Source organism: Verticillium dahliae, genomic scaffold, assembly GCF_000150675.1.
Source record: "Verticillium dahliae VdLs.17 supercont1.16 genomic scaffold, whole genome shotgun sequence".
In the NCBI taxonomy this organism is placed as follows: Eukaryota; Fungi; Ascomycota; class Sordariomycetes; order Glomerellales; family Plectosphaerellaceae; genus Verticillium; species Verticillium dahliae.
This window is the reverse complement of record NW_009276935.1, coordinates 881,776-907,127: the sequence shown is the minus strand read 5'-3', so window position 1 is coordinate 907,127 and position 25,352 is coordinate 881,776. Positions and strand designations below refer to the sequence as shown.

Here is a 25,352-nt window from a genome sequence, read left to right as displayed (position 1 = left end):
AAATCGATATAAAAATAGAAAAAAGTAAGCTTAAGGGTATTAGCCTCTTAATAATAAATAATATACTTAGGTTAGCGAATAGCGATAATTTCTTTAAAAGCTTTATAATTTAGAGGCTAAACCTATTAAAAAAGATTTAATTAATAAAAGGATATAAAATAAAAGGCTAAGAAACTTATAAATTAGCGAAGCTAGAGAGATAATAATAAATATATCGAGGATATTTTAATAAATAGATATTATATAATTAATTAAAGGGAACTTAAAAATTTAAATATAATTTATAATATTATAGAAATAGCTATTATTAGCTAAATTAATAATGATTTCTAATATTTTCTTAAAATATTTAATTATTTTAGTAAAATAGGAGAGATAATAAATATACTATTTTAATAAATAATTATATAAAATTATATTTTTATTAATATATATTTAATTATAAACCTCTTATTAAATAAACTAAATAACCCTATAAAAGGGCTTAAGGATTTATAATTATTAATTAATATAATTAAAAGATTTAATAAATTTATAATAAAATAAATGCTTTTATTAAACTTATAAATAATATATTTAATATTAGAATAATTAATTATATATTTAATATCTAGCTAAGAAATAAATTTATTAAAGTAATATTTATATAAAGGGTTTTTAGCTTTAATATTAAGAAGCTAATAATTATAAGCTTAAGCTAATTAAGGATTATATAAATATATTTTATTAAAGCGAAAGATAATATTTAATATAATAGCGATTAAGTAAAAAGATTAAAATAATTAAAAGTAAATATAAGATTAAATAAATAAAATAAGAATATAATAAATTATAAGAATATCGATTATTAAAAGAAATTAAAGATAATAAAATCTAAGAGAATTATAAATATAATAAAGAGAACTTTATAAAATAAATATAATAAATTATTATTTATAAATTAATAATAAAGATTATTCTATATTATTATTTATTTCTAAGCTATTATTAATATTATTATTATTATAATTTCTATAATATATCTAACCTAGCTCTATATTATAGCTACGCTAAGGAATAAGGCCTAAGAAGTACTATATTAAAGTACTAAGATATATTAATGAAGGTATTATAAGTTCTAGGGACTAGACCTCTAGGAAGGGAGGTAATATAAAGAGTTAGACGTTAGGAACTTAACCTTTATTTATATTATCGTAGATACTTTAGCGATAAGCCCTAGTTTAAAAGGAGAAGTCGAGGCTATACTCGATAGCCTCGATAAGTTAAAGTTAATATAATAGCTTACCGATTATTCGCTAATCTAATTACTTTCCTTAATCTAGGCCCTTAGCCCTATACCTTTATATATAGGAACCTTAATGGCTTAGTCTTAGTAGTCTTTAGCCTAATAATATAGCTAGTATGCTTTAACTTTTATCGTATCCGATATAGGTAGATTCTAGGTAAGGAGGACTTAAATCTAATAGTATAAGCGAGATAAAATTTTAATAGTTTTAATAGGAACTTAATAATAATATGTGGGGAGAGGGGGTCGTTAATCTTATTTATAGTTAATATCTTTAGATTCCTATCTCTTCGTTAATCTAATAGTAGATAGATATCTATTAATAATAATCTATTATCTTTAATAGAAATCTAGGATTATATAATAGAGCGAACGGAGTCTAGTTACCACTATTATCAGGACCTTACGTTAGGGGCACGTTCATGATAGTGAAAAGAGTTAAGGTCTCTAACTAAAGCTATCTAGGCTACGGCCCTTATGAATAGAGTGGGGTGCTCCGACCTAGGACTCTAGCGGAGTCTAATTCCGCTAGGAGCCCTGGGCTGGAGCACCTTCCACTGGAGGTGCCTCCAATATCTAGAGGTAGTCTAAGCGCCTTATCTATATATAGCTATTAAGGGTTAGTCTATTATATATAGAGGGCACCCCTTAGACCTATTTTTTAGGTTTTTAGATCTTAATAATTATCTAATTCTAACTATACTTATAAGTCCCCTTTATATAATAATTCCTATTTAATTTATATATTCTTAGTTATTATAAATAGATACCTTCTAAGATACGCTTTACTCCTATTAGGATTAATCTAAGTATTTCTCTTAATTAATTATAACCTTCTTAATTACCCCTCGACCTACCTACCTTTGATCTAAACGAAAAATATACTATTTTATAGTTCTTATTTAGGGCTCTAAGGATCTTCGATCTATTTCTCGATCTAACGTCTCCTTCTTAAGATATAACTACTTTTATCTCTCCCTTCCTCTTATCTATTATTATCTCTTTATTCTATAACTAAGCTATACCCTTAGTCGTTGCCTAATACCTCCTACGTCGACTATGATATATACTAATATAATATACTTTAATTAATCTATTACTTAGATTAATCTAATTCTAAGTTATAGAAATTAAAGAATATAAAGATATTAAGCTAAAGGCTTAGATTAGGGAAAGTAATTAGATTAGCGAATAATTAGTAAGCTATTATATTAATTTTAACTTATTAAGGCTATCGAGTATAGCCTTGATTTCTCCTTTTAAACTTAGGCTTATTATTAAAATAATAGCAATAATATAAATAGGGGTTAGGTTCCTAATATCTAACTCCTTATAGATTAACTATTTATAAATATATTAATATAGTTCTTAGTTATATCCTAATAATAGATTTTTATTAATTTTTTAAAATAGAAATAATATTTCATTTTCTTTTAATTTATCTCTATTTCCCTAAAAGAGTTATTATTCTTAGAAGATATATAATTATAGAGCTTAACTAAATAAGCTCTTAAATTATATAGCCTATAACTTTTAATATATATTTTACTAAATTTATATTCCCTACTATTATTAAAATTATTTATATAGCTATATTTAGACTAAGATCTATAATATTTACTAATTAGTACTTGCAAGTCCTTCTAATATTTTCTCGGGGTCTTTAGATATTAGTAAGAACTAAGTATCTTAAATCCTAGAAGCAAACAACTCACATTTCCGACTCTCTAGTGTTTCCTGAGATCGCTTAAGACTAGTTCTACTCGGAATACCCAATATGCGCGTCACTCATCGTTCATGCATTTCAAGATTGCGGCGCGGTCTCCATTACTCGCGCGCATTTCTTGGAGCGAATGAATCAAGAAGAACGGCGGAATCCTCTACTACCCTCGCGTCACGGCCGTTAAGCCGGAGAACGCACCCGAGGCAAAATGCTACGACCAGGTTGGCACCGCTTGCTGATAATGTGTACCTTGAAAACACTAATTTTTAAAGAATTAGCCTTTCCAGACCAGAACCCTCAGGATACGATACCGCCGACGCCATCTTCAAAGCTAGGAAATACCCACTGCTCGCCGCTGGGGTGGTTGCGCTTGGCGGTGGTATATATGTCAGCATGATGATATCGTCGTTTGCGGGTGAACCCTCAGCAGATCTCGAAGCTTCTCCGACTGGTCGGCCACCCCAATTCACTCGCGAATCTGCTCGCCAGTTCGACTCCAGCCTCGATGCGTCTGAAGAGGCCATGGGTATTATATCACTGCGGAAAGATATAGGTCGACTTGCCATGGGCCATGTCCTCGAGGTGGCGCTTGGGACTGGGCGCAACTTGGCCTTCTATGACTGGAGCAGTATAGTCCCTTCGCAAAATAATATGGCGCCAGAGAAGCCAGATGCCCCGCAGCAAGCTATACTTTCTTTTACAGGTGTTGACATATCGGCAGATATGCTAGGGGTTGCCATTGACAAGCTACCAATGGCCGTTCCTGGCATGATCGACATGACTCCAACCGTATCAGCCCGCACGACATCATCAGGTAGTGGATGGCGAGAATTCGCATATTTTGGCGGAAAGATCAGAGTCGCACAGTGTGATATTCAGGGTTTACTCCCGCCGCCAGAGCCGACAGTCTGCAACGACCAAAAATACGATACAGTTGTCCAGACATTTGGTCTATGTAGTGTGTCAGATCCCGAAAAGGTCTTATCCAACTTGGCAAGCGCCGTCAAGCTTGGAACTGGTAGGATCATACTTGTTGAGCATGGTCGTGGATGGTGGCGACTTGTCAATACCCTTCTTGACTGGTCTGCGCTTGCACACTACCGCAAGTATGGTTGCTGGTGGAATAGAGACATTGTCGGAATCATCGAAAGCGCAGCTAAGTTAACACCAGGTCTCAGGATCGTACGACTGGAAAGACCCTTCATCACGCAATTGGGCACTACGGTATGGATTGAGCTAGCTGTGGACTCACCCAATGGCAGCGAGCCATCGCACGATCCATGACAACCGTAAACGCACTCTCGAGAGTATGCCGGAAGAAGAGTTTCATGCTGGAATGCTGAATGGGGGTTTGAAAGGAGATGTCTTCGTTGCTTTATCATTGCTTCATCTCAACGTAGGCCTAGGCTGCGTCCACAGCCTCATATTGTACACTACAAAACCATAAATACAAATGAGTATCCATCATATCACCAGTCGGGGCATTTCGACGAAGGTCGCTGTGCTCAGCAGGCATCAAGCAAACAATCAAGCTCATCAAGCTCAATGTCCTCGGGCTTGTGGTCCCACTCGAGCGATTTGCCAAACTTCAGCCAGTTATCTTCTGTGTCTTTTCTAGTGCTCGATGGTGGGTAAGTCGCTCGGAATGCCGGACTGGCGATGAAGTTCATAGACACTGTTGACCCAGCGGCGATGTATGATCTGTCTCCAAACAGGTCATCCCGAGCAAGGTCATCGGCTTGGACATGCTCTCCACAGCCTGGTAATGATTCGCCAGACAGCTTGCGCTTATGAAGTCCGTCTGCCGTTTGAGTAAATTCTCTCTCGTCTTTCTCCAAAGGGGGGGATGCGCTTCTGATGGAGCGGGGCATCCGAAAAGTCTTCGAAAAAGACCCAATGGGCGTGACTGGGACATTCATATCATCGACCATGTCATCAAAGTCGGGCGAAAGATCGACCTCTGGCGAAGGACTCAACTCACGTCGATGCGCATCGTCGTCGTCGCCAGAGAGAGACCCGGTACTCGAGATCGAAGGAGATATGGCAACCCGAGAACGAAGCTTGAGGGCAGTCATAGGAGGTAACGGCTTGCGGGCGCATGTTGTGAGATGATAGTAGCTTCGGCGTAAATGCGAAGACTCAAGTTCCTTGGCTAGTGGGCAGGGCGCCAAAGCAGACCAGCATGGGCGCTTGAGATATGAGGCTAATCGAGCAGATATGAGGGCGCATGGGTTCGCCGAGCTTAAATACTCGCATATTAGCAACGACCAAACAAGGGGATCAACGAGACTGTTGACACATACTGTTGAACAACGGAGAGGCTCTCGGCGAGGATAGGGGCAAGTTCTTTCACGAGATGAGGTCGATTTGATGTCGCTTGGAGTTGCAATATCACAGCCTCCACAACGTTGTCATCGGTGCCCTCAAGGTCGATCAATCGACTGGATATGTTGTCTTTGTCCAGTTCGAGCCTGCTTTGGCTTCTTTTCGGGGACGGTGGTGGAGTGTGCTTATACTTGCTAGTGGCGTTGTCTTCGAATGAGGTTGCCATACTGAAGGTCGGGGAAAGTGGTAATGCGCAGCTTCCTTTCCCGTGTGACAGCTTGGCCCTTTTGTTGGCATGACGTGCACTAGGGACAGTCGTGAATTTGGATTCCCCTGATCGCTTCTCTACTACATTCTGGTGCGTAGAGGGAGCTTCAGCAGCTGCGGCAGCAGCGGCAGCGGCTCGTTCGGCGTGGGAGACTGGGACGTGAACCCCAAGCAATGTCAAGGAAAGGGATTTGCGGCGAGTATTATAAGGCATATTGCATTCGAAATTGGTCGATCCAGCTACCAGTCAAAGTGCGATGCTGGGGTGAGGCGCTCGGTTCCGGAGAGACTTGTGAACGTTGTAAGGGCGGTCGGTATAGTAGATGTACACGGGCGTGGTTGTTTTCTTGGCTTAAGGAGGGATGTGATATGGAGAAGGGGCCGGCCCTGATCATTCGCAAGTGACTGCTGGTACAATATGTCATACAATGACCAGGAGACAGGGGAACGAGATGTGATGGGGTCACAGGTGTGTCCCGTTTCTGGTGGCAGATATGGGAAACTTTTTCTTCACCTGCCCGCCGTATTGGGTGGGCTCCATAATTTCCATGACGGGGTGCATAAGGCAGGTAGGATATGCCGGAGCCCCACTCCAGAGTCGTTGACGAGGCCCAATGGCAAGGCCTCATCGCCCGCCCTCCCGTCCGTCATGCTGTTTTGCTTCGACATCTTCGATTCCATGGACCCTATTTTCTTGAAGTTTGAATTCAGAGGCATCCTTGGTCACCTTCATAACAAGCCGATACGCAAGCGCTGGGAATTTGCCTTTCCTCTGATAGTATGTTTCCGACGCTGCCACGTCCTGAGCGCGTGTGGCTTTAGTGTTTGTGGGAGAACATGTCGCCCGATGAGGGGAAGGAGAATAGCAAGAGCCATCAGTTCAATTAATTGACCGGCCAACAGTCGATTTCTGTACTGCTGCAGACTATGCCTTTAAGGCTGGTCATCATCTTCTACAACAACCACTGCCTAGCCTTACAACAAACCCCCCTTGTCGGTGATCCCTTTCTTATCTTACAAATTGATGGCATGTCGAGAAGTGTCATGCATCGTAAGGTATGCAGCGCTCCCCTGTTGCGCATCCTTTAACGCCGTCCTCTAGGAGTGAAGCCCTCATTTGCGTCACTTGCCGTAATTACACCAAAACATATTTCTGATTTCCCGGGAGGCCTTATTGTGACGTACTGTGTTTTGTTACTTTGGGGGTGCAGATACCCCGCCATCGGCAATACTGAGAGCAGCCACAAAGACACAGACGGGCGGCCCATACACCGTTGACGTTCACATGGCCAGTGCAGGTCGTCGACCTCACTACGCACGCTGAAGCACAGCGTGGAAACGATCGATTATCTTCAAAGCGAGGTTAACATTATGACCACACAATGTATGTAACACGAAATGGCAAACATAATAATGGAAACGTACCTCGGGCGACGACTTAACGAATGGTAGGTCGAAGAACGCATACTTTTCGTTCTTCAGAAGCTCCAGAACCGTGATCATAAGGCCCCAAGGCTGTGGCCAGAAACCGATCAGTCGTTCCCACAGCACACGCGTGATCTGCTGCCGGATCTCTGTGTCGTCGGGATCGTTCAAGTCGCGACCGAAAATTTCCAGCAGAACTCGACTGAAGTAGCTAGTCATATCGCCAGGGAACCTCAGCTGGTTGACCATGCTGACAATGAGGTAGTAGCGGGGCTCCGGCGCCAGCTCGTGCATCAATAGCGACAAAACTGCGACGTCTGTCGAAGATGGGTTGAAAGACTCCCCTCCTTGGGCCAAACGCCCCACAGCGTATTTGCCAACATGGAGTATGATCGCTTCGATGACGGATAGATTCGCCTTGATACTGACGTGCGCAAATCCGGTTTCGCGGGCGTCGGATTCATTGATGGCACGTGTCATGTGAGCCAAGCCGTCTTCAGATGGACCAGTGTGCAGAGCCTGATCGACTACGCCCAGGAGACCGTGCTCCCTCAGCAGAATAGCAGTGTCGTCTTCGGTGGTCTCTTTCGCCTTCGACCCATTACTTTGATCCGCATTAGGACTCAAAGCATCCTGAGATGCCGGATTTGCGGCGAGAATAGCATTGATAAGCTGTTTGCAGTGAGGAGGCAAGCTCATGCGCAGCTGGTCAGAATGAGCAGCGATGTACTCTGTGAAATCGTGTTGCAGGACAACGAGCAGTTTTAATGTCGCGCGGTATGTATCACGAGCCACGGCGGTGGGCTCGGGAGCTTTGAGTTGTTGCCCAACGAATTCAAAGAGCATGCGTAAGAGTGTCGTATACGCTGACCAGCCTGCACGCTCCTTCAAGATGGCAGGTAGGAATGCTCTGTGTTGGATGAGCGACAGCCAGCCATAGGCGAAGCCTGGAAGGTATCGGGGACTGAGGTCCGCGAGTCGGGAGGCGATTCGCAGCAGCATATCAAGCTGCTCAAGCTCATCCACTTGACTTTCGATTGCGCCCACTTCATGGAGCAAGACGGACAGCAGACGATGGAATACCCTTTGATTGAAGTGCTCAACTCGCTTCAGATGATGGTGGCTTAGGACGAGGGTCAGCAGGGCTAGGACTGAGTCAAGATAAACTGGCCTCGATGTCGTTGTGCCCACGTCCTCTGCTCCATGGTCCTTGATAAGAACGCCTATCATCTTTGCGAGTGCATCTGTAGCGATGAAGGCATCTGCAACTGTGCCTGTTGTGTGCGCAAAATGCTCGTACCTGTCAACAGACACGTCGACGGCGACCCTGATGAGAAGGAATAGATCGTCCTTGTTCCTGAGCAGGCCTCTGGCCTGCATCTGCCGCGCAAAAAGTACCGCGGAATCGTCCGGCGCATTGGGGTTGCCGTAGAGATGAACCCATTCATCGAAAACATACTCCAATTGATCTCGTTGGTGCAAGATATCGCTGTCCGCTGACACGCTCAGAGAAATGCCTTGACTTGACAGCTTCGCCAACAGCCGCTGAGAAATAGGTGATTCCGGATCATCGTGGACCAAAGTCCACGCGACATCAAGAGTGCGTACGAAGTCACCGTACAGGGCCAATGGCCGAGGTCCCAAGAGGGTCAGGTCAATCATCTGTTCCAGGAATTCCAGGGATCCTTCCTTCCGTTGCTGCACCGTCTTAGCCAGCGCAACGTCGACATTTCTCCAGTCGATCAAGTCAGTCCGCAACAGGGCAGCCAGAAGCGGCAGGCGAAGGAAGCTCGAGCCAGGTTGTTGTCGGAACAGTGTCGTGACTCGATTGTTCAACCCCGGTCCAGAGATTTTTCGCAGGGTTTCAAGAACATGAACCAAGCTCTCCAGAGCAAGATTGTCTTCAACCTGGCTGAATACAAGCTGAATAATCTGCTCAGCAGCGAAGAGGGCAAATTCTTCTGAATTCTGGGAAGTCTTGATCATGTGCTGAACCAATGCATCCACCACGTCGAGAACGGGATGGGGCCTGGGCAAATCAACGAAATGGTCTTCACGAGCCTCTGTCGCCACACGTTGTAGCTCAACCAGGAGTTTCTGGACCCTCTCAAAGAGGGCTCGTCCGTCCAGCTGAAATGGCCGACCACTTGCAACGCCACCCAGATGTGGAGGCCCATAGGACGGCATGTGGGAAGTTAGGTGCTGCGCAGCGGGCGTCTCGGCTGGTGTGGAGATGGGCAGGGAATTGAATTGATCTGCCAATACATCGTTGGCCATTGATCTGGTTGTCTCAGATACCGATGGCGCGTGTGAGACGGTTGTGGTGTTGCTGGCCCGCGGTTGACGAGCAAAATCTTCATAGATCGCCATTTGTTCAGGATTCAATCCACTAAGACTCGGTGACAGCTTAAATGGATTAGGTATGGTCCATGCCCATCGACTAAGAGAAGGATCGACGTATGGTTCGTTCGGTCTCTGGGAGCGATGGCGGCGGCGAGCGTCCAACTCGGTTTCGATCATCTCTTCAATCTCAGGCACCGCCCTCTCCTCGGCCTGTTTTTCAATGATGTTACAGGCGAGGTCCAAGTTCGAATTGACGCACATTATGATGGTCCCTTCAGGCAAGCCCTGTGGCAAGTCATTCGAAAGGTTTCGCAGATAGTTGGTGAAGTTTCCCCTAAGTGGCTCCTTGGACGTTACGAGTGCGAGGCTACCAGCAGTTGCTTTTACCATGTTGATAGCAGATGTGCGGATTCTTGTTTCGTCGGGCTCCGTAGCAAAATCCTTGCGAATCATTTCCCGTGTTGAAATCGCCGCAATGGTCACCGATCTGTCAACTACCGGTTGAATGATATCTTGCAACGCGCGAGTGAGGGCAGTGCGCACGATATCATGCAGTCGCGAGGTGGCAACCACCATCTCGTTGGTCGGGGGTATTTGAATCATTGGCGCCAGATCTGGGATCGATGCTGGGAGAATTTGTGGTGACAAACCTGCGCTAACGCCTGTAGCTAGGCCGTTGAGCGACAGATTGTCAAATGACTCCAGGCTGTCGTGACCAAGAAGTTCTAATGGCTCGTCGGCTGCAGTACGATTAAGGATCTCGCCCGAGGGCTCGATTGTCTTATGATCCAAGCTAAGACCTTTGCAGAGCACCTCGATCTCGAATTTAAGGTTGAGCTTGAGTTCCGCATGATGATAAAGGTCGATCAGTAGGTGAATGATATCCATGAGCCAGGGGTTGGGGGGGCGAAAGACCGTTGAGTGAATTCCTTGAATCAGAACCTTGCAGACGAACGGAAGAACAACAACCAGCCTCTTGGTGTCGTGTGCCTCGAGGAGAAGCTGCTTAAAAGCAATGTTCTTATGCTTGATTGGTCTGTCCCGTGCCAAGGTCAAAAGTCCCAACCAACCACCGAGATTCTTGAGGTGAGAGCGCTCCGTAGGGTTAGTGATGGTCGCCTCGGAGTTGAGCATACGTGCAACGCTGAGATAAGTCTCTCGCAAGACCTCCGCCCAAAGGACCTTGTCCTCGAACAGTTTCACCAAATCCAGGTAGACTTGATGGTAGTTGGGCTGCATCTTCGCACGCTCTTCGACAAGATGGCTGGCAAACCACTGCTGGTGTCTCTGCTCGACCATGTCTCGAAGTTCCTTGCACATAGACTGAAGAGTGGTCTCTGTAAGATTGTTGAGGACGAACTGGATCTTTCCCTGGGTGTCATCCGACGGACTCTCAAATGCAAGCGCGGGGAATGAACTTTCTGCGTTGATCGAGGCGAATGGAGGTGCTTGGCGATCAGCATCACGGGGCTCGTCAGCACCGCCGTTCGGGACAGGCTCAGCAGAGAACGCAGTTGCGTGAGTGGGTGGATTGGGGCCGGTGCGTGAACGGCTGCCCTCTTCTTCGTGTTCTCGAACAACGTCCTCGGCCTTTTTCCACGCTTCTGTTCCTTGGAGGCCGGGTATCTGCAACAGTTGCTTGCAGAATCCGGGCCACTCTCTGAAACGTGAAAAAAGTTGCATCAAAGCTTGCAAACCGAACTTATACATTGAGACATCTGGAGGATAGTCTCTTACAGCTTCAAGAATCATACCAAGTCCGATCTTGAGCGGTAGATCCGCAATAAGCTTATGCGATATGATACCACCAAATAGAACCGCTGTGGTTGCAAGCGCCTCAAGCGGATAGTCCACGTAATGAGCGTACTCGTCGAAGAGCCCATGAATCATGCAAGCAAAGACGTCCTGATCGAGGGGATCGCGGGAGTGTTTGTACCGGCGGAGGACGTCGACGATATTCCGAACCTGTATCTCGTCGCCGTACATCTTTTTGTAGTGTTCCTCCATTTTTGCGTTTGCAGCCAATGGCAATGCATTGCCGTCAGCGCCGTTCGCATCGATAACGTCGTCATACCCTTCCCCATAGTTGATCAGTCTGGGGTAGACGGTGATACAAGACCGCTGCACCAGGATCAAGTCGTGGACCGGAGCCTTGGGCATGAAATCCTCCAATATCTGGAGAAGGGCCGAGACGGTTTTGACTTGAAGGGTCGTGGATTTGACGATGGACTGCCCATCAGGCGGGCGTTGATATTGAAGCTCAAGATTTGCCTTAATAAGCAAGAATTGTTGTAGGGATCGGGCTACTTCGGCGCTCCGTTCGGAATTCTGTCGAGCCCAGTGTCCAAGGTCTAGGTAGCCTTCCGCGTGGGCGAAAGCTGCAAGGTCCAAACCAAAGCCACTAGTAAGCGAAACGAGGTCCTCGAGCCACTTGTGTTTTACCGCATGTTCGAAAATTAGAGGCAGATCGGTCGGCTTGACGGCGTGGGCGTCGATAAGTCTTTGAGTCACCCAATGCCGGTCCCTTTGCCAAAGGCTGTCGAGGACAAAGTCGTACTCTGCAGATCTTTTGTAAAGGAAGTTATCGAACAAGGAAATCAATGTCTCGGTGGCCATCGAAGGCCAAGGCTTGGGAACCCCGAAAGCAGAGACGACAAAAATGTCGAGATTGGGTACAACGACCTCTTGAAATAGGCGTTTAGCCTCGACGGTTTGTGAGGCATGAACGGAATGAAGTGCAACATGGAAGACAGCAGCAAGAGCGGCTACTGAAACCAATGGGTGCTTCACCGCGAACGCGGCGCGCTGACGAACTTCAGAGGGGGACTGGGCGAAGGAGTCGAGAGTCAGCGTTGGGCTTAAACCAGGTATCGTGCTCGCATCAAGTTGGTCCGGCATCAGTGACGCGAATGCGCAGATGAAGGAGAGCTGGGTTTCCGGGTTTTCCCAGTTTCCGCCCCATAGTTGCTCAATGTTGAGAGAAGACGAGCTATCTTGTGCAATCGGCACGAGCGCATTGTAAAGCCTCAAGAACTGCTGCGACGATATGCGGGCGGAGCGTTGATCGAAGTAGGTAACAACATCTTGCCAACGGAAGGTTGACGGCAGAACCCGGCGTAAAGCTGCGGCAAGAATGCTAGGGTCATGGTGAGGCGTTTGGCTGATGGTTGTGTACGTGAGTGCGATGGAAACCTGCTCCTCAGAGAGTTGCACATGAGTTGGTCGATTCTGCAGGTATGAGACGCAGGCATCATGATCCTTCGTGAAACCTGCACCCGTACGCTGTATGTAGGTGGCGAGGGCATTAGGCGGCTTGTCAGCTAGAACTCTGACCAAGTCCAAGGCAGCGAGAACTTCAGATGGAGGAGGCGCTTGATCACCGTCCCAGCGAGATTTCACCTTGAAAGCTAGCTCAGATTTTGAGGCTGCATTAAAGTTAGGTGGTTGGTACTGAATGAAGCGGTCGACGATAGTGGCAATGAATGAGTCGGTCAAGTCGGCATGCTCCTCGAGGTCTGGACGAGCGATGATATTGACAAAAGTAGGAAAGTTCGTTGAGAGGATGGCATCGGCTAGGAAGTACGTTAGTGACGAGAAGACCAGATCGCAGCAAGTTGACTTACCCTTCGTCTTCAGGTCAGATCGCGACCCAAGCTTGAATGCAAGCGCAAGTATGGTTTTCTCGAGAGCATCAAGTTTAAAATGCTCCATGAAAGTCGACAGGTCAAAATCACGGAATATATCCTCTGTACCAGAATCGATGGATTCGGCAATTTTGATTGCTTGGTTCGCATCGTGAGCAATGTTTCGCATTTCATTGACGAGAAGGTGGTAGTTCCCAGGATTCGAGACCGGTCGCGTCAAGCCAGGAAAAATCTGGCCAGCGTTGCCGGCAACAAGCCGGGTGAAATATTTAGAGAACACCTCCATGCCGTGATCATCGAGGAGCTGCAGCAGGCGCAGATTTGTTAGATTATAGTCAGCGTGTTGAAGGGGGAGGCATACCTTTTTCAGCTGATCCGCTTGGGTCTCCCGTTTGACGCGACCCTTATCCTCCTTGATGGTACTCAAAAGTAGGTATATTTGGGCAACGACAATCTTAGCCAGGGGATTGGTTCCGGTCGGGCTATGCGTGCTGGGACTCGCGCCCGAGCTAAATTGCCCTCCTTGCGATGGGTTGGGCGAGTGGCTGTTTCCTGTCTGCAGAGTCTGTGCAGGATTTGGTGAAAAAGATCCCGCTCTTGATGGCGGCACCATGGAGTATTCTTCGGGACAGGGACCGATGGGGCAGGCGGAGCTTCTGTTCAGGTCGAACAGAGCAGCTTGCTCACTGAGCCACCTGACCGCCAGCTGTTCGTGGATGCGTGCCGGTAGGCCGGTGACTGATCAGAGATGGCGCGCGGCAGGTAGTCGACTTGGCCAACAGGTGTTTGAGAACGTTCAGGCAGGAAATTTATGAGAGAAAAACCCGTTCGAGGTTAAGGACGTCGTTGCGGGCGACTGAGGGTCCCCTACAGACAATCCCTCGTTGTTGAGCGTACAATGAGGCTACAGGTACGTCCCCTAGATGGCGACAAGGTGGTGATGGCTGACAAGATAGTAGTCCGTGTGCCGAAGTCGTAGCGTCTCGTTACGTGCGGTTGCTGGGGCCAATACGCCGATCGTGTCGTGATAAGAGCTTTCCAAGGGTCAGAAAGGTAAGGTCGCGAGAGGAGAAATTGGCAGACTTGTGGTGCAATGGGACAGGTGTGAAAGAGTGCAATGGGCCTGATGCAGGATGATTGATTGGCTTAAGCACTGGAGCTGGGGTCAAAGTAGGCCCGGCAGCGGCAGCCTTGGGCTCCTTTCCCTTCTGGGTCAAAAATGTACGTACCCTGACCAGGTACCTTACCTAGAGGTACCTACAAGAAGCTGGTGTTGTCGGGTCGCCAGGCATTGGCAGGGGGGCTACAAGTCGGGAACGTCCTGCAAGGTGGCTCGCCAGGCTTCCAATCGAGAGGATGGGGCAGAAATGGGCACGTGTCAGGCCCAAGAGGTGCCTCACGTGCACGTGAATGACACTACCTAGGTAGGGACCTTAGTCAGAGTGGGTCTCGATCTTGCTCGATGGCCTACGACCTCCATGTTGCCGTGGCAACTGTCGCCCCTTTCAACAATGTAATTGATGAACGGTACGCACGTAGAACGATCGTACCTAATGACGCTTTCTGGGCAAACGACAAACATCTATTCCAGATTACATGACTTGTCTTTCCGAATACAACAGTACGCCTCTTTTTGTCGACCAAGTCGGTCGATGTCGAATCTGACGTCGCAGTTTCCTTCGAATAATCAAGAGCCCGAAAAGTACTCCGAAGACACGGTCGCATTAAACCCACTGCACGACATGCCAGCAGCTTCGGTGGACAGACCGGCTGTGTCTCTGTCCTGTATGTACAATTGTCTTGATATTTCAGGTGTATGCTGATGGAAGCAGTTGCCAACAATTTCTGGGGAAAGGAGGATGCCGGAGTCCAACCTCTCCTCGAGCGCATGCTCGCAGCGAAGCAGACTTCTGACGAACTAAAAGCATTCTACAGCGGTGAGACTAATCTCTGAGCACTGGCGCGGAAATTTAGTTGCTGATCGTGGAAAAGTACGAGCGTCGATTGAAGAAGATTACGCTCGGAAATTGCTATCACTGTGTCGCAAACCGCTCGGCTCCCTAGAGACGGGTAGCCTCAGAACGTCACTCGACACTTTGCGGGGGGAGGTCGAGGCCATGGCCAAACAGCATCAGAATAATGCTGCACAGATGAAGAGCGAACTGGAAGAACCGCTTGGTGCTTTTGCTGGGGGGATGAAGGAGAGGAGGAAGATCGTGCAGAACGGTATCGAAAAGCTGCTGAAGACGAAGATTCAGCAGACGCAGCACGTAAACAAGGTCTGTGTTTGAGCCCAGCCGTCTAGAGTACGAGAAGTATAGGAGGTCGAACTGTCCGCTAACTGACAGCTTGGCAGACACGAGATCGTTACGAACAGGAATGCCTGAAGATCAAAGGTTATCTTGCTCAGGGACATATGGTCATGGGCCAGGAGGAGCGTAAAAACAAAGCTAAACTTGAGAAAACACAGATTTCGGTTGCAACATCCAACACGGAATACGAGCATGCGGTCAAGGCGCTTGAGGATACGACGGCTCGTTGGAACCGAGAATGGAAAGCTGCCGCGGACAAATTCCAGGATCTTGAGGAAGAGCGCCTCGACTTCACCAAAAGCAGCCTTTGGCAGTTTGCCAATATTGCATCCACAGTATGCGTCAGCGATGATGCTTCATGCGAGAAGATCCGTCTGTCTCTGGAGAAGATGGACGTTGAGAAAGACATAATTACCTTCATCAATGACCGGGGCACAGGCCAGGAGATTCCAGACCCTCCGAAATATATCAACTTCTGTAGAGGAGACGCCACCGACACGCAGTCCGAAGCGTCAGAGGACGAAAATTACTCGGTAGCACAGTTCCCCAGGAGCATTAACCCTGCATTCAGATCCTCATCACCACAGCCGTCAACTTACGAGTCTCACCACGACCCGAATTCACACCTCGCCCAGAATCTCGGCCACAGAGAGCCACAACAAACACCAGGACGCGACAGCGGGCTTGCCGCACGAGGGACGCCCCAAGTCTCGAGCGGTGTGCGACACGGTCAGATTGACGCATCCCAAACTCATCATCAGCCGCCGCAGCACCGACTTCCTCACGATACGACCCAGCATGGACCCTTGGCGGCAGTACCACACGACCCCTATCCACTTGATGGCATGACTATGCTCTGTCGCACAGGTCCACCCTCGGAGCGCAGTTCTCATCCTGCTTCAGCTCGGCCCTCCAGCCGAGACTCACATAGCGAGTATAGCTACCCTACGTCGCTATCGAGCCAAGAACCCCCCAGTGGTAAAGCATCCCCGAGCAAACAAGAACAGGTACCACTAGAGGCGGCACCGGAGCGTCGAGTCTTCAAGAAGAGAAGCGGCTTTTTTCAGAACCACAGCCCATTCCGGCGCAAAAGCACCAAAGAAGCAGCGCAGTCGTCTTCCATCAGAAATACTTGGCATTCTGCATCTCACAGCGGCCAAGCCAGTCCCAATCGGCGTCCGCAAATTTACTCGAAGGAGACGTCTACGATACTCTCAGATCGTGCAACGAACAGTCCTGAGCCCATCGATGCGAATGCTAGCCTGGCACTAAACGTAGGCCAGAACGTGTTCTCCGTCACAACCCCGGATATGGAAAAACGGATGGCAAACAACCCGAAGGCCACTCCCGAAGAAAATGATCCGATTGCGTTGGCACTTGCTGAGTTAAAAGGCGTCGGCGCAGACAAGCAAGCAACCGTCAGGGTGTCTGCCGACCGCTACCACGGCATCGCTACGCCTGCCCCCAGCTCGCAGCAGTCCTTTGCCAGATCGGTCCCACCGCTGGCTAGTAGCAGCGCTGCAACCACCGGCCTGAGAGGCACACCCCCACCCTCATATGACCAACAAGTACAAAGACTGGGTGTTCCTCCTGCTGCTGTCACTGCCAGGGCTATGAAGGAAACATCTCAGAAGTTCACTGAACAAGCACGCTCGGTGTTCGGCTCAGACAGTCGACCAGGCTCGAGCGGGTTTACAGGCAATTCGACAGCACGCACTACAACCAGGGGGCGTGAGGTGCCCAGGGCTATGTCTCCAGCGCCGCCTCGAAGTGTATCTCCGAGACCCGATATGTCCAGTAGTGTACGAAGTGCCCATCGCACTGCTTCACCAAATCCTCGCCTGGCCAGCCAGCACGATCTGGGAGCTGGACCAGCCAGGCCTCAGGATCAAGACTACTACCGACAAGGCTCTCCAAACGGTGTGGCGAGATCGGCGTCCCCGGCACCGTTTCGCGAGTATACAAGGTCTAATAGCGGTCCGGCGCAGGTTGACATGTCCGTTCAATTGGCGCCGCTCGGAGATGAGAACCATGGATCACAGCGAGGTCGGAATGGAGGCCGGCCAGGGACAAGCTCTAGCAATCGTGCTATGGGACTTTACGATGGTGGAGGACCCGCGCAAAGCGGTTCGCGTCAGCGAAGCAAGAGTGTTGCTGATCCTTCGCGCCAGTACACTCGAGATGGCCGTGCCATTCTTCACTTTGGTAAGCTTCCGCCATATTCTGGTAAACTATGTTCTGAGCTCTATTGACTGTTGGTCCAGCGAGGGCAATGTACATGTACCAGGCGGCCATTCCAGAAGAGCTTGGCTTTTCTAAAGGCGACATGATGGCTGTGCTCAGGCACCAAGATGATGGTTGGTGGGAAGCAGAGGTACATGGCGGTAATGGACGTGTTGGTCTTGTACCTAGTAACTACCTCCAAGCCTGCTGAAAGATCACACACAGGCAACTGAAGCTTTGTGCTCGAGCAGCGGACCAAGCCGGGCGCTTTGGGTATAGAACACAGTCATATTAGATAGCAAGCAAGCTAGTGTGTATATTCGTGCTGTTTGCCGACGAAAGGTTGTTGGCCACGATTGTAAATTGAGTCAGTCAATGCCAAAACTTTGGAAACGTAGCATGGAATGGCAGGTAATGGCCAAGCGGAAGACGATGTGGCACGGACTAAACAATTTCCATCTGCTACCTCGGTTGGCCTTGTTGTCACCTTTGTTGTGAGACGCTACTGTTGATACATGCCACCAGGTGTATCCGGTGTAATTTCCACGTCATTCGTGTAAACACCTGGTATGAATCCAGGACACGCGAGAAACAGGTATCTTGCCAACCTACTACCTTATCTTACACGCAAGCCAAGCGGTGAAACAAGGTACCTCAAATGAGTATAGTCAGGTCTTTAGGTACGAAGCAAGCTGAATCTGGCAGGTCCTAGCTTCATAGGTGAGGCACGGTAGGCTCCGGTTCCAGCGTAAACTCCCCTGTAGGCCACCCACCCGTGGACACCTCAAGCCTTCATGCCTGCCTAGGGCCTTGCCAAATATATTTCCACAGCGTTTGCACATCGTCCAACCAACCCATAAAGTCGCCGCTTGATCACCACTGTTACATCTATTTTCAAAAAGAAAAGAACAACCAGCCAAAGCCTCTAAGGAGACTCATACTTCATCTCCGGCACACTTAGCACTTAAGGCAGGCCAAGTTTGACACAGCCCAACAAGTTCCTCCCCCCAGCACAGATTGTTGTGATATGTCGTATGATCATTTGCCAACAATCACTGGCATGTACTGGCGATCATCTAAGCTCCCAACCATCACAACCCTACTGACCGGCGCTCCAGCATCACCACTTTTCAACACTCAGACATAGAGCTTCGTACACGACTCCCGTCAGACCTAGCAATACCGGGTACACAAGACTGCAATGGTATTCCTGCACCTCGACTTACGGCTGTGCTTTGTTTGCCCTAGTGGCGGCTGACATCTGGTGCGTCGCATAGGACTCACTTGATCGGGTGTACAAAGCATCCACGTCGAAAGGCGCTCAACGAGCGGCCATCAACTTGAGCCTCTTATTGGGCGGATGTATTCCTTTGTTGCTCATAGCGACAGTTTCAACGGCTTTATTCTATCGAAGTTACATGCCTGAACAAACCATCAGTGTCCCGGTATATCTCCAATATGGGTGAGTGCCCTCGCTCGTCACTGTAGCCGGCGGCATCCAATCTGTAGATGCTCACTGACAGCGCTGCCATAGCTCCGGACGTGACCCATTTGGACTCGCCGATCTCGCAGATACGAATCTGAAGACGCAGCAGGCATACGACATCAGTGTTCTTTTAACTATGCCCTTGTCGCCGACGAATGTTGAGCGTGGCAACTTCATGGTCGTCATGTGTCTCCTGAACGGCGAAACGGCGCCTGCGGCCAGCACAGGAACCCAGCGCGATGCAGATGGTCCATTGCCATTTGATGGGCGGAGCATCGTTCTTCGATCACGCCGCCCAGCACTGTTGCCTTATAGAGACCCATGGATCGTTGCGGCTTCTCGTCTCGTCTTTCTGTTCTATCACCTTGTCGTGCCCAAGTCGCAAGTCTTAACATTAAGCGTACCAATGGCACATAAGATCCTCCTGGCTTCCCAACAGTCCGCCATGCCCACTGCCGCATATGTTGAGATCCAGGCTGGTCAAGATTTACAGACATACGAGACGTCGATTGTCATTACAGCCCAGCTTCACGGTCTGCGTTGGGTTATGCATCACTACCGACTGCTTTCATTCATCGTGGCTACCGTGCTATTCTGGGCAGCCGAGATCACCTTCATGATACTTGCTTGGCTGATCTGGGGCAGGTCGACAACAAGCACACTTCCTCAATCTTCGGTACCAGGAGGCACTGCCCCACGTATAATCATTAAGACAGAGGACAGGGAGTTGGATGAGTTCTCTGATGTTCCCCGGACCTTTCCTACCTTGAGTAAACAATCACCACTCAAGTACGAGCCACAGCTTAACGAGGAGACCCCGGGATTGCGACTACAAGACCAAGCAATTGCCGGTGTCGACGCGGACGATGAAGGAGACGGAGATAAGCAGGATATGTGGAGGGGTGACTCTGGTATTGGTACAAGCTACAGCGAGGCAGGAACAGGCAGTGGCGTGAAAGACATCAGGCGTCGATCGTCGAACCGCCGCAAGCACGAACCGTGAGCAAGGTACTGAGGACTGGGACGTTGAAGGTGTCAGTGGCATGAAACATTCCGCCCAGTTTCAACGTAGATAGCGATGTGGCTGCATAAAGCAGTGACAATCCGCAATCCGCACTTCAGATCGCCTAATCAAACAAATGGTTTCCGCTCCTTGACTTGAAGTCAGCACCACAAATTTCCATTCAACGGGCTCCTGGTTGCCGCCAGGTATGCTCTGCTCCAGTGTACCTAGCCTTCGTCAGTGTGTACCGTGATACCAATGATATGGTGTGGATGTTCTGCAATTCGTCCACGCCATATGTTTTCCTGTCCAAAAAAAAAAAAAAAAAAAAAAAAAAAACACACATTAGAGTAAGGGAGGCAGTAAGGGGGACAGGAGAAACTCGTTGATGCTTCTTCCACTGGACAATACACACGAAGCATAATCCTTCTGGAACACGAGAGCATTGCTCCAGTACGTTTCATGCTGACCGCAGACTCGAATATCTGGGACTAACTTGAATACTCATGTGACGGAGCAGGGCCAAACCCAAGTGTCAGTATCCTATGATCATGCTGTACATCTAGCCAGGTTGGCGGGCGAGAGTTGGACCCAGTAGGGTGTTTGCAAAGGTCTGGTAACTGTCTCCAGATACTGAGTGAGCTATGCTGGCCGGAATCAGATCTACTGCCGTCTCAAGCAAACAGCAGCTGTTGTTGAGCAACCATATTCTCCGACCGAGATGTTGTATAAAAACAATGACGAATATATAAGACTGAGCGAGCAATCTACAAGCTGAGCGGACCGCGACGACACGAGATTAACTTCTAGCTCCTACCTTTCCTGAGGGACTTCAAACCCAGAAGCAAAGGTAATGCCTACCCACCTACCTAGGTACCTACCTAGGTACCTAAGGTGGGTACTGACACCTAAAGTCCCGGCGCTATCTTCTACCAAAGGGCAGCTGCTATTCGCTAACAGCACCACCCATCTCGCCTGACTCGATCCCCACCTCCCCGCGAATATTTGGGAACCTCTGCCATCACCATCACCGCTACCACCACCACCGCTACCCCCCATCGCTTGACCTGACTGAGATTGGCCTCAGCCTCGAGAAGAATCACCACCGCGAGGCTGGGTCGTGTTGTCAGCAGTATACCGGCCAACATACACCATGCCGTGTTTCAAGGGAATCGCGGTCAGTATTCATGCCAACGGGGCACCACTCCCTGAGCATGGCATGCAGAAACAATCACGATTCTCGCGCATCAGCACCTACATACCCGTTCCGCAGCCCCAGGTTGACCTCAGTAGCAACAAACCAGACCCTGCGAAGTTTGCCATCTCGATCACATTGCTGACTCCTGGCCTCCCGATCCCCTACTCGGCACCCAAGCCCACAGACGATAATCCGTACCCCAAGCCCCAGTACGTCGGAGGTCACTCCAACGCGCCTTCAGAGCGGAACAAGGGCTCATGGAACGTGAACCCGTACATCCCCATGACGAACTCGGAAAACGAGACTATTGCTGCCTACATCTACTTCGATGGCAGGTCAAAGGAAGAGGTGGCCACACTTCTCCGACCTGGCGAGGAGACATGGGTGAATAGTCGATGGGTACAAGTTCCCGATGTCGAAGGCGGCGGGCTGGCAGAGCGAGAGTTCTTGTTTCGCGAGGTTGGATTGGAACGCTGGTTGAATGGCCTCGATTTGAAAGGCCACGATGCTGCAGAGAAGCTTGAACGACGCCGGCAAAGGTTTGAAAGGCGCCGTCGACGACAAGGAGCTACCAACGAACCTATAGCAGCGAAATCAGGAGATGGTGGTAGAGGGTCTCGAGACGCCTTCAGGTACGGCGCTGATGCAGGGTCTCCCGTGGAGGCTGTTCTAGACGACATGAGCTCCGATTCTCTTTCTGATGACGATGAACCCCCCGAGGCAACTGGGCAGATCAAGGTCCTCATGTTTCGGGTGCTCGCCTCTGGCGAGATCAAGAAGGGGGAATACTCTCCGCAATTCGATGCCCACGATGATGATGACGAGGCAGAATCGGCTACCAAAGGCAAGAGCAACGGCGGCGGAGGGATGGATGCCGACGTCGAGCACACGACGAGCTTTGCCAAGCCTAAGACTCTCGATCCTAAGACGATCAGTACCCAGACTGTCACTGGAATCGATGGCCCAGATAAGCCATACGCATCATTTACCTTCTTTTACCGCGGCGAACGCAAGTACCCCCAGCGCACACCTAAAGATGATGCACATCGAGACTAATGATAACCTACAGGCCAGCTTCAAAAGATTGGAGTCCTCGCTTCCTCCAAGGTTCCCCAACCTACGCCGGGCTCAGCCAAAAGGCGGTCTGGTCAGCTCGACTTTTCAACTTTGGGACCTCTCAAGTCAACTGGGACAGTCGGCTTCTCAACCTTTCGCGATCAGAAGACGGACGCCACAAGGCGGCGCAAAGCTCGGAAGAAGAGTATTGGGCAAGCTGGCAGTGCCTTGCAGGACGACAGTGATGATGAGGACGATGACGACAGCGAAGTTCTTGGCAAGATGGAGGATATTGAAGAGAAAGACCTCGGCTCAAAGATGACGCCTGAGGATGGCCAATATTCGGGTGAACTTGCTGACGGCGTGAACCGTATACGTGTAAGTTTGTCCAATATGATGAACCTAACAAGACAAATCACCATACTGACTGACTGCCTCGAAACAGCTTAAGCGAGCGCTGTCTGCGGATCCAGGCTCTGTGGCCACTGATAATGACACCACAAACGCGGGTGGTGACTCGGCCGTTCAAGCTTCAATTGCTACGCAGGCGACCAGTCTGACGTCGGAAGCAGCAGCGATTCTTGAGCCGACGCTACCGAGCTCTGTCTTCGGCAGCCCCCTGAAGAAGCAGCGTCCGAGTATTCCGGGTCCAGGTGATCAGGTTCCGCCTCTCGGCCTAGCTGCGTCCCTGTTGGATGGCAGTGTTGCACAGTCTACCATGCCATCTCAGCCGAGCACCAAGAGAGAGGAGGTAGAGGAAGACTTGTGAAAGTGCCACTTCAACACTCGCAGGCTCTTCATCCGACCTGGTTGCTATGACGATATGATATAAGGAAACTACCCTCTCACGAAGCTGTCGTGGCGCAGATGATACAAGCTCATGGTTGCGGACAAATGTATATATTGCCACACCGACGCCTCTAAACTTGGCCCCCGCTGATAGAAGTTGAGCCAGTAATCATGTTGCTTGTAGTACCACATCTGGGATTACTGAGTCGAGACTTCTTCATGAGTGATATTTTAGTACTAACCTTACGTATGAATGACTCATATTTATTTAGCTTGTTAGCATCAACACGGGGCCCTAAGTTTCACTGTTCCACGACATGGCATTCTGCAGTCGCTCAAGGGGGAGATTTCCTCCAAGGTGTAGAACGTTCCGACATTTTCAAGACAACCCCCGGCCAGTGAAAAATCCTGAATACATTTGCCGGTCCACACGTACAAGATGAAATGCACAACGGAATCAGGAGTGCAAATTATATTTGTCTTGATTATGTACATTATCTGAGGCGAGGACAATGACTTCGTACAAGCTTGAGTCAAACAAGATTTGGACAGTATGTGCGTCAAGCAGGTCGCATCGATTTCATCACGTGTTCCGCTGTGCGGCAGCTGGACCGAGGATGGTCTTAATTGTGGCAAGTGTCGCCAACGAATACCTGGTTTTCATATAATCAGCAAGTGCTCCGTTGAGTATGTCCAAACAGATAAGAGTAACATCTGTTGCAAATTCAGACTGTTGAGCTTGATATATTGGATCAACATGAGGGTTCAGTTGGCCGTTCTTAATGGAAGATTGTGTCATCAGGAAGGAAGAGAAAGAAGTCAGCGTAAGCGCTTACATATGAGACATACCTGTGTTTTAGAACCGTCAACTGTATGGTGAATGGTTAGCCAACAGTAGAGTGGCGATGATGTTTGTAGACAGAAAGAGTTTGTTGACGGCAGCTGGATCAGATTGCAAGTTTTTAAGGTGCCTGGTATGCAAGCCCCCTTAGAAGCAAGAGAAATTAAGGGGGTGCAGAAAGCAAAGACAGACCCCGCCATTCATGTACTAAAGCGACGGATGCAATTTACCTGGCCAGGTAGGTACCTTACCTTACCTTACCTTTTAAGGTACCTAGGTAGGTAGATAGGTACCTTAGGCGCTCATTTAGAGAGGGGAGCATGGGTATGGAACCTGGTGGAGGGGCCTCTCCCAGTCCTCGATGCTCCAGCCACCATTAGCATTTTTTGCGACACCTTGGTACATGAGCGGGACCTGATCAACCCCTCCTTCTATCAACGTCGCAGCCTGACCGCAAACCCATTCCGCTGCTCAACGACCCGTGCTCCAGACCAGATTTCCTTACGGTTCAACAACCCACACGCTTGACACTCACAGACCAAGCCACACGCATCCGTCATCATGTCAACTCCCAGTAAGTCAGCCTAACCCTCCATGCGACTTGGTGTTCGCGCTTCACCCACTGCGATTACCCGGGGCTAACGCGCAATTTGTAGACTTCGAAGAGGTCGCGAGTACGTGCAATAAAATACCAATACGATAGGCAACTCCGGCGACTGATCATTCCTGCACAGAGCAATTCGTCGAGTTCTACTACAACCAGTTTGATTCTGATCGCAAGGGACTGACCAGCCTCTACGTGGGTTCACACTCTCGTATCTTCAACAACCACATCAAAAGCTGACATGCACAACCAAACAGCGCGAGCAGTCCATGCTCACCTTTGAGAGCAGCTCCGTCCTAGGTGCCACCCCCATCACCGAGAAGCTGTCCTCGTTGCCTTTCGAGAAGGTCAAGCACCAGGTTTCTACTCTTGACTCCCAGCCCACCGTTGAGGGCGGTATCATCATTCTCATTACCGGCCAACTTCTGGTACGTGTGCAAGCTTTTGCTGATTCAACCAACCATCTCTATACAAAGACTGACGTGACCTTACTTGGGTTCTATCTAGGTGGATGAGGAGCAGCGCCCCATGAACTTTTCTCAGACCTTCCAGCTCATGCGGGACCCTTCGGGCAACTACTTTGTCTTTAACGACATCTTCAAGCTGGTGTTTGGTTAAGCTTTGGAACGCTTCTAGAGCGTCTCTTTGCCAACAAAAGACGAACTCGCTTGTTTCAGAGCGTTTTTCTGCAGCACAGGACGTGAGGCGAGAGTAATGGACGCAGATCAACACATCACAAAGCAATACTTATGCGTTAGGTATCCAGGTCTGATAGACTGATACGATGCCCAAAGATCCCCACTGGCCTTTCTTCGCGGGTTCAAATCC

General features: G+C 48.9%; 7 protein-coding genes across 7 annotated transcripts; 5 read left to right on the top strand and 2 right to left on the bottom strand.

The window, feature by feature from the left end:
- Positions 1-2,976: 2,976 nt before the first annotated feature.
- Positions 2,977-5,201, top strand: VDAG_07474 (methyltransferase OMS1). Its single transcript, XM_009656379.1, has 2 exons — positions 2,977-3,229; positions 3,281-5,201. Exons 1-2 carry the CDS (start codon positions 3,063-3,065, stop codon positions 4,290-4,292), a joined length of 1,179 nt encoding a protein of 392 aa, XP_009654674.1. The 5' UTR covers positions 2,977-3,062; the 3' UTR covers positions 4,293-5,201.
- VDAG_07473 (uncharacterized protein) lies at positions 3,083-6,065 on the bottom strand. Its single transcript, XM_009656378.1, has 2 exons — positions 5,312-6,065; positions 3,083-5,249 (listed from the first exon to the last, which is right to left on the bottom strand). The coding sequence occupies exons 1-2, from the start codon at positions 5,812-5,814 to the stop codon at positions 4,514-4,516; spliced, it is 1,239 nt and encodes a 412-aa protein (XP_009654673.1). The 5' UTR covers positions 5,815-6,065; the 3' UTR covers positions 3,083-4,513.
- Positions 6,066-6,464: 399 nt separating this feature from the next.
- Positions 6,465-13,625, bottom strand: VDAG_07472 (uncharacterized protein; the record flags this gene model as incomplete). Its single annotated transcript, XM_009656377.1, has 4 exons — positions 6,465-6,950; positions 7,026-12,940; positions 12,992-13,316; positions 13,374-13,625. The coding sequence occupies 4 exons, from the start codon at positions 13,623-13,625 to the stop codon at positions 6,912-6,914; spliced, it is 6,531 nt and encodes a 2,176-aa protein (XP_009654672.1). The 3' UTR covers positions 6,465-6,911.
- A 907-nt stretch (positions 13,626-14,532) lies between these two features.
- On the top strand, positions 14,533-17,758 carry VDAG_07471 (cell division control protein; the record flags this gene model as incomplete). Its single annotated transcript, XM_009656376.1, has 7 exons — positions 14,533-14,539; positions 14,604-14,633; positions 14,705-14,797; positions 14,845-14,949; positions 15,005-15,291; positions 15,369-17,529; positions 17,589-17,758. The coding sequence occupies 7 exons, from the start codon at positions 14,533-14,535 to the stop codon at positions 17,756-17,758; spliced, it is 2,853 nt and encodes a 950-aa protein (XP_009654671.1).
- Positions 17,759-18,422: 664 nt separating this feature from the next.
- On the top strand, positions 18,423-20,190 carry VDAG_07470 (uncharacterized protein). The gene is made up of 3 exons (XM_009656375.1): positions 18,423-18,751; positions 18,825-19,009; positions 19,082-20,190. The coding sequence occupies exons 1-3, from the start codon at positions 18,749-18,751 to the stop codon at positions 20,034-20,036; spliced, it is 1,143 nt and encodes a 380-aa protein (XP_009654670.1). The 5' UTR covers positions 18,423-18,748; the 3' UTR covers positions 20,037-20,190.
- Positions 20,191-21,078: 888 nt separating this feature from the next.
- On the top strand, positions 21,079-23,059 carry VDAG_07469 (uncharacterized protein; the record flags this gene model as incomplete). Its single annotated transcript, XM_009656374.1, has 4 exons — positions 21,079-22,247; positions 22,304-22,495; positions 22,557-22,668; positions 22,736-23,059. The coding sequence occupies exons 1-4, from the start codon at positions 21,190-21,192 to the stop codon at positions 23,057-23,059; spliced, it is 1,686 nt and encodes a 561-aa protein (XP_009654669.1). The 5' UTR covers positions 21,079-21,189.
- Positions 23,060-24,295: 1,236 nt separating this feature from the next.
- VDAG_07468 (nuclear transport factor 2) lies at positions 24,296-25,324 on the top strand. Its single transcript, XM_009656373.1, has 5 exons — positions 24,296-24,494; positions 24,577-24,594; positions 24,655-24,719; positions 24,782-24,952; positions 25,032-25,324. Exons 1-5 carry the CDS (start codon positions 24,482-24,484, stop codon positions 25,140-25,142), a joined length of 378 nt encoding a protein of 125 aa, XP_009654668.1. The 5' UTR covers positions 24,296-24,481; the 3' UTR covers positions 25,143-25,324.
- Positions 25,325-25,352: the final 28 nt, after the last annotated feature.

What these genes read in the sequence shown, in the direction of transcription:
- VDAG_07474 (XM_009656379.1), top strand. Translation starts at nt 3,063, where the DNA reads ATGCGCGTCACTCATCGTTCATGCATTTCAAGATTGCGGCGCGGTCTC. An exon ending in AGGCAAAATGCTACGACCAG is followed by an intron (nt 3,230 to 3,280) that starts GTTGGCACCGCT and finishes TAATTTTTAAAG; the next exon opens with AATTAGCCTTTCCAGACCAG.
- VDAG_07473 (XM_009656378.1), bottom strand. Translation starts at nt 5,814, where the DNA reads ATGCCTTATAATACTCGCCGCAAATCCCTTTCCTTGACATTGCTTGGG. An exon ending in AGCCTCTCCGTTGTTCAACA is followed by an intron (nt 5,250 to 5,311) that starts GTATGTGTCAAC and finishes CGAGTATTTAAG; the next exon opens with CTCGGCGAACCCATGCGCCC.
- VDAG_07470 (XM_009656375.1), top strand. An exon ending in CCGGTATATCTCCAATATGG is followed by an intron (nt 19,010 to 19,081) that starts GTGAGTGCCCTC and finishes GCGCTGCCATAG; the next exon opens with CTCCGGACGTGACCCATTTG.
- VDAG_07468 (XM_009656373.1), top strand. An exon ending in AGGGACTGACCAGCCTCTAC is followed by an intron (nt 24,720 to 24,781) that starts GTGGGTTCACAC and finishes ACAACCAAACAG; the next exon opens with CGCGAGCAGTCCATGCTCAC. An exon ending in TCATTACCGGCCAACTTCTG is followed by an intron (nt 24,953 to 25,031) that starts GTACGTGTGCAA and finishes GGTTCTATCTAG; the next exon opens with GTGGATGAGGAGCAGCGCCC.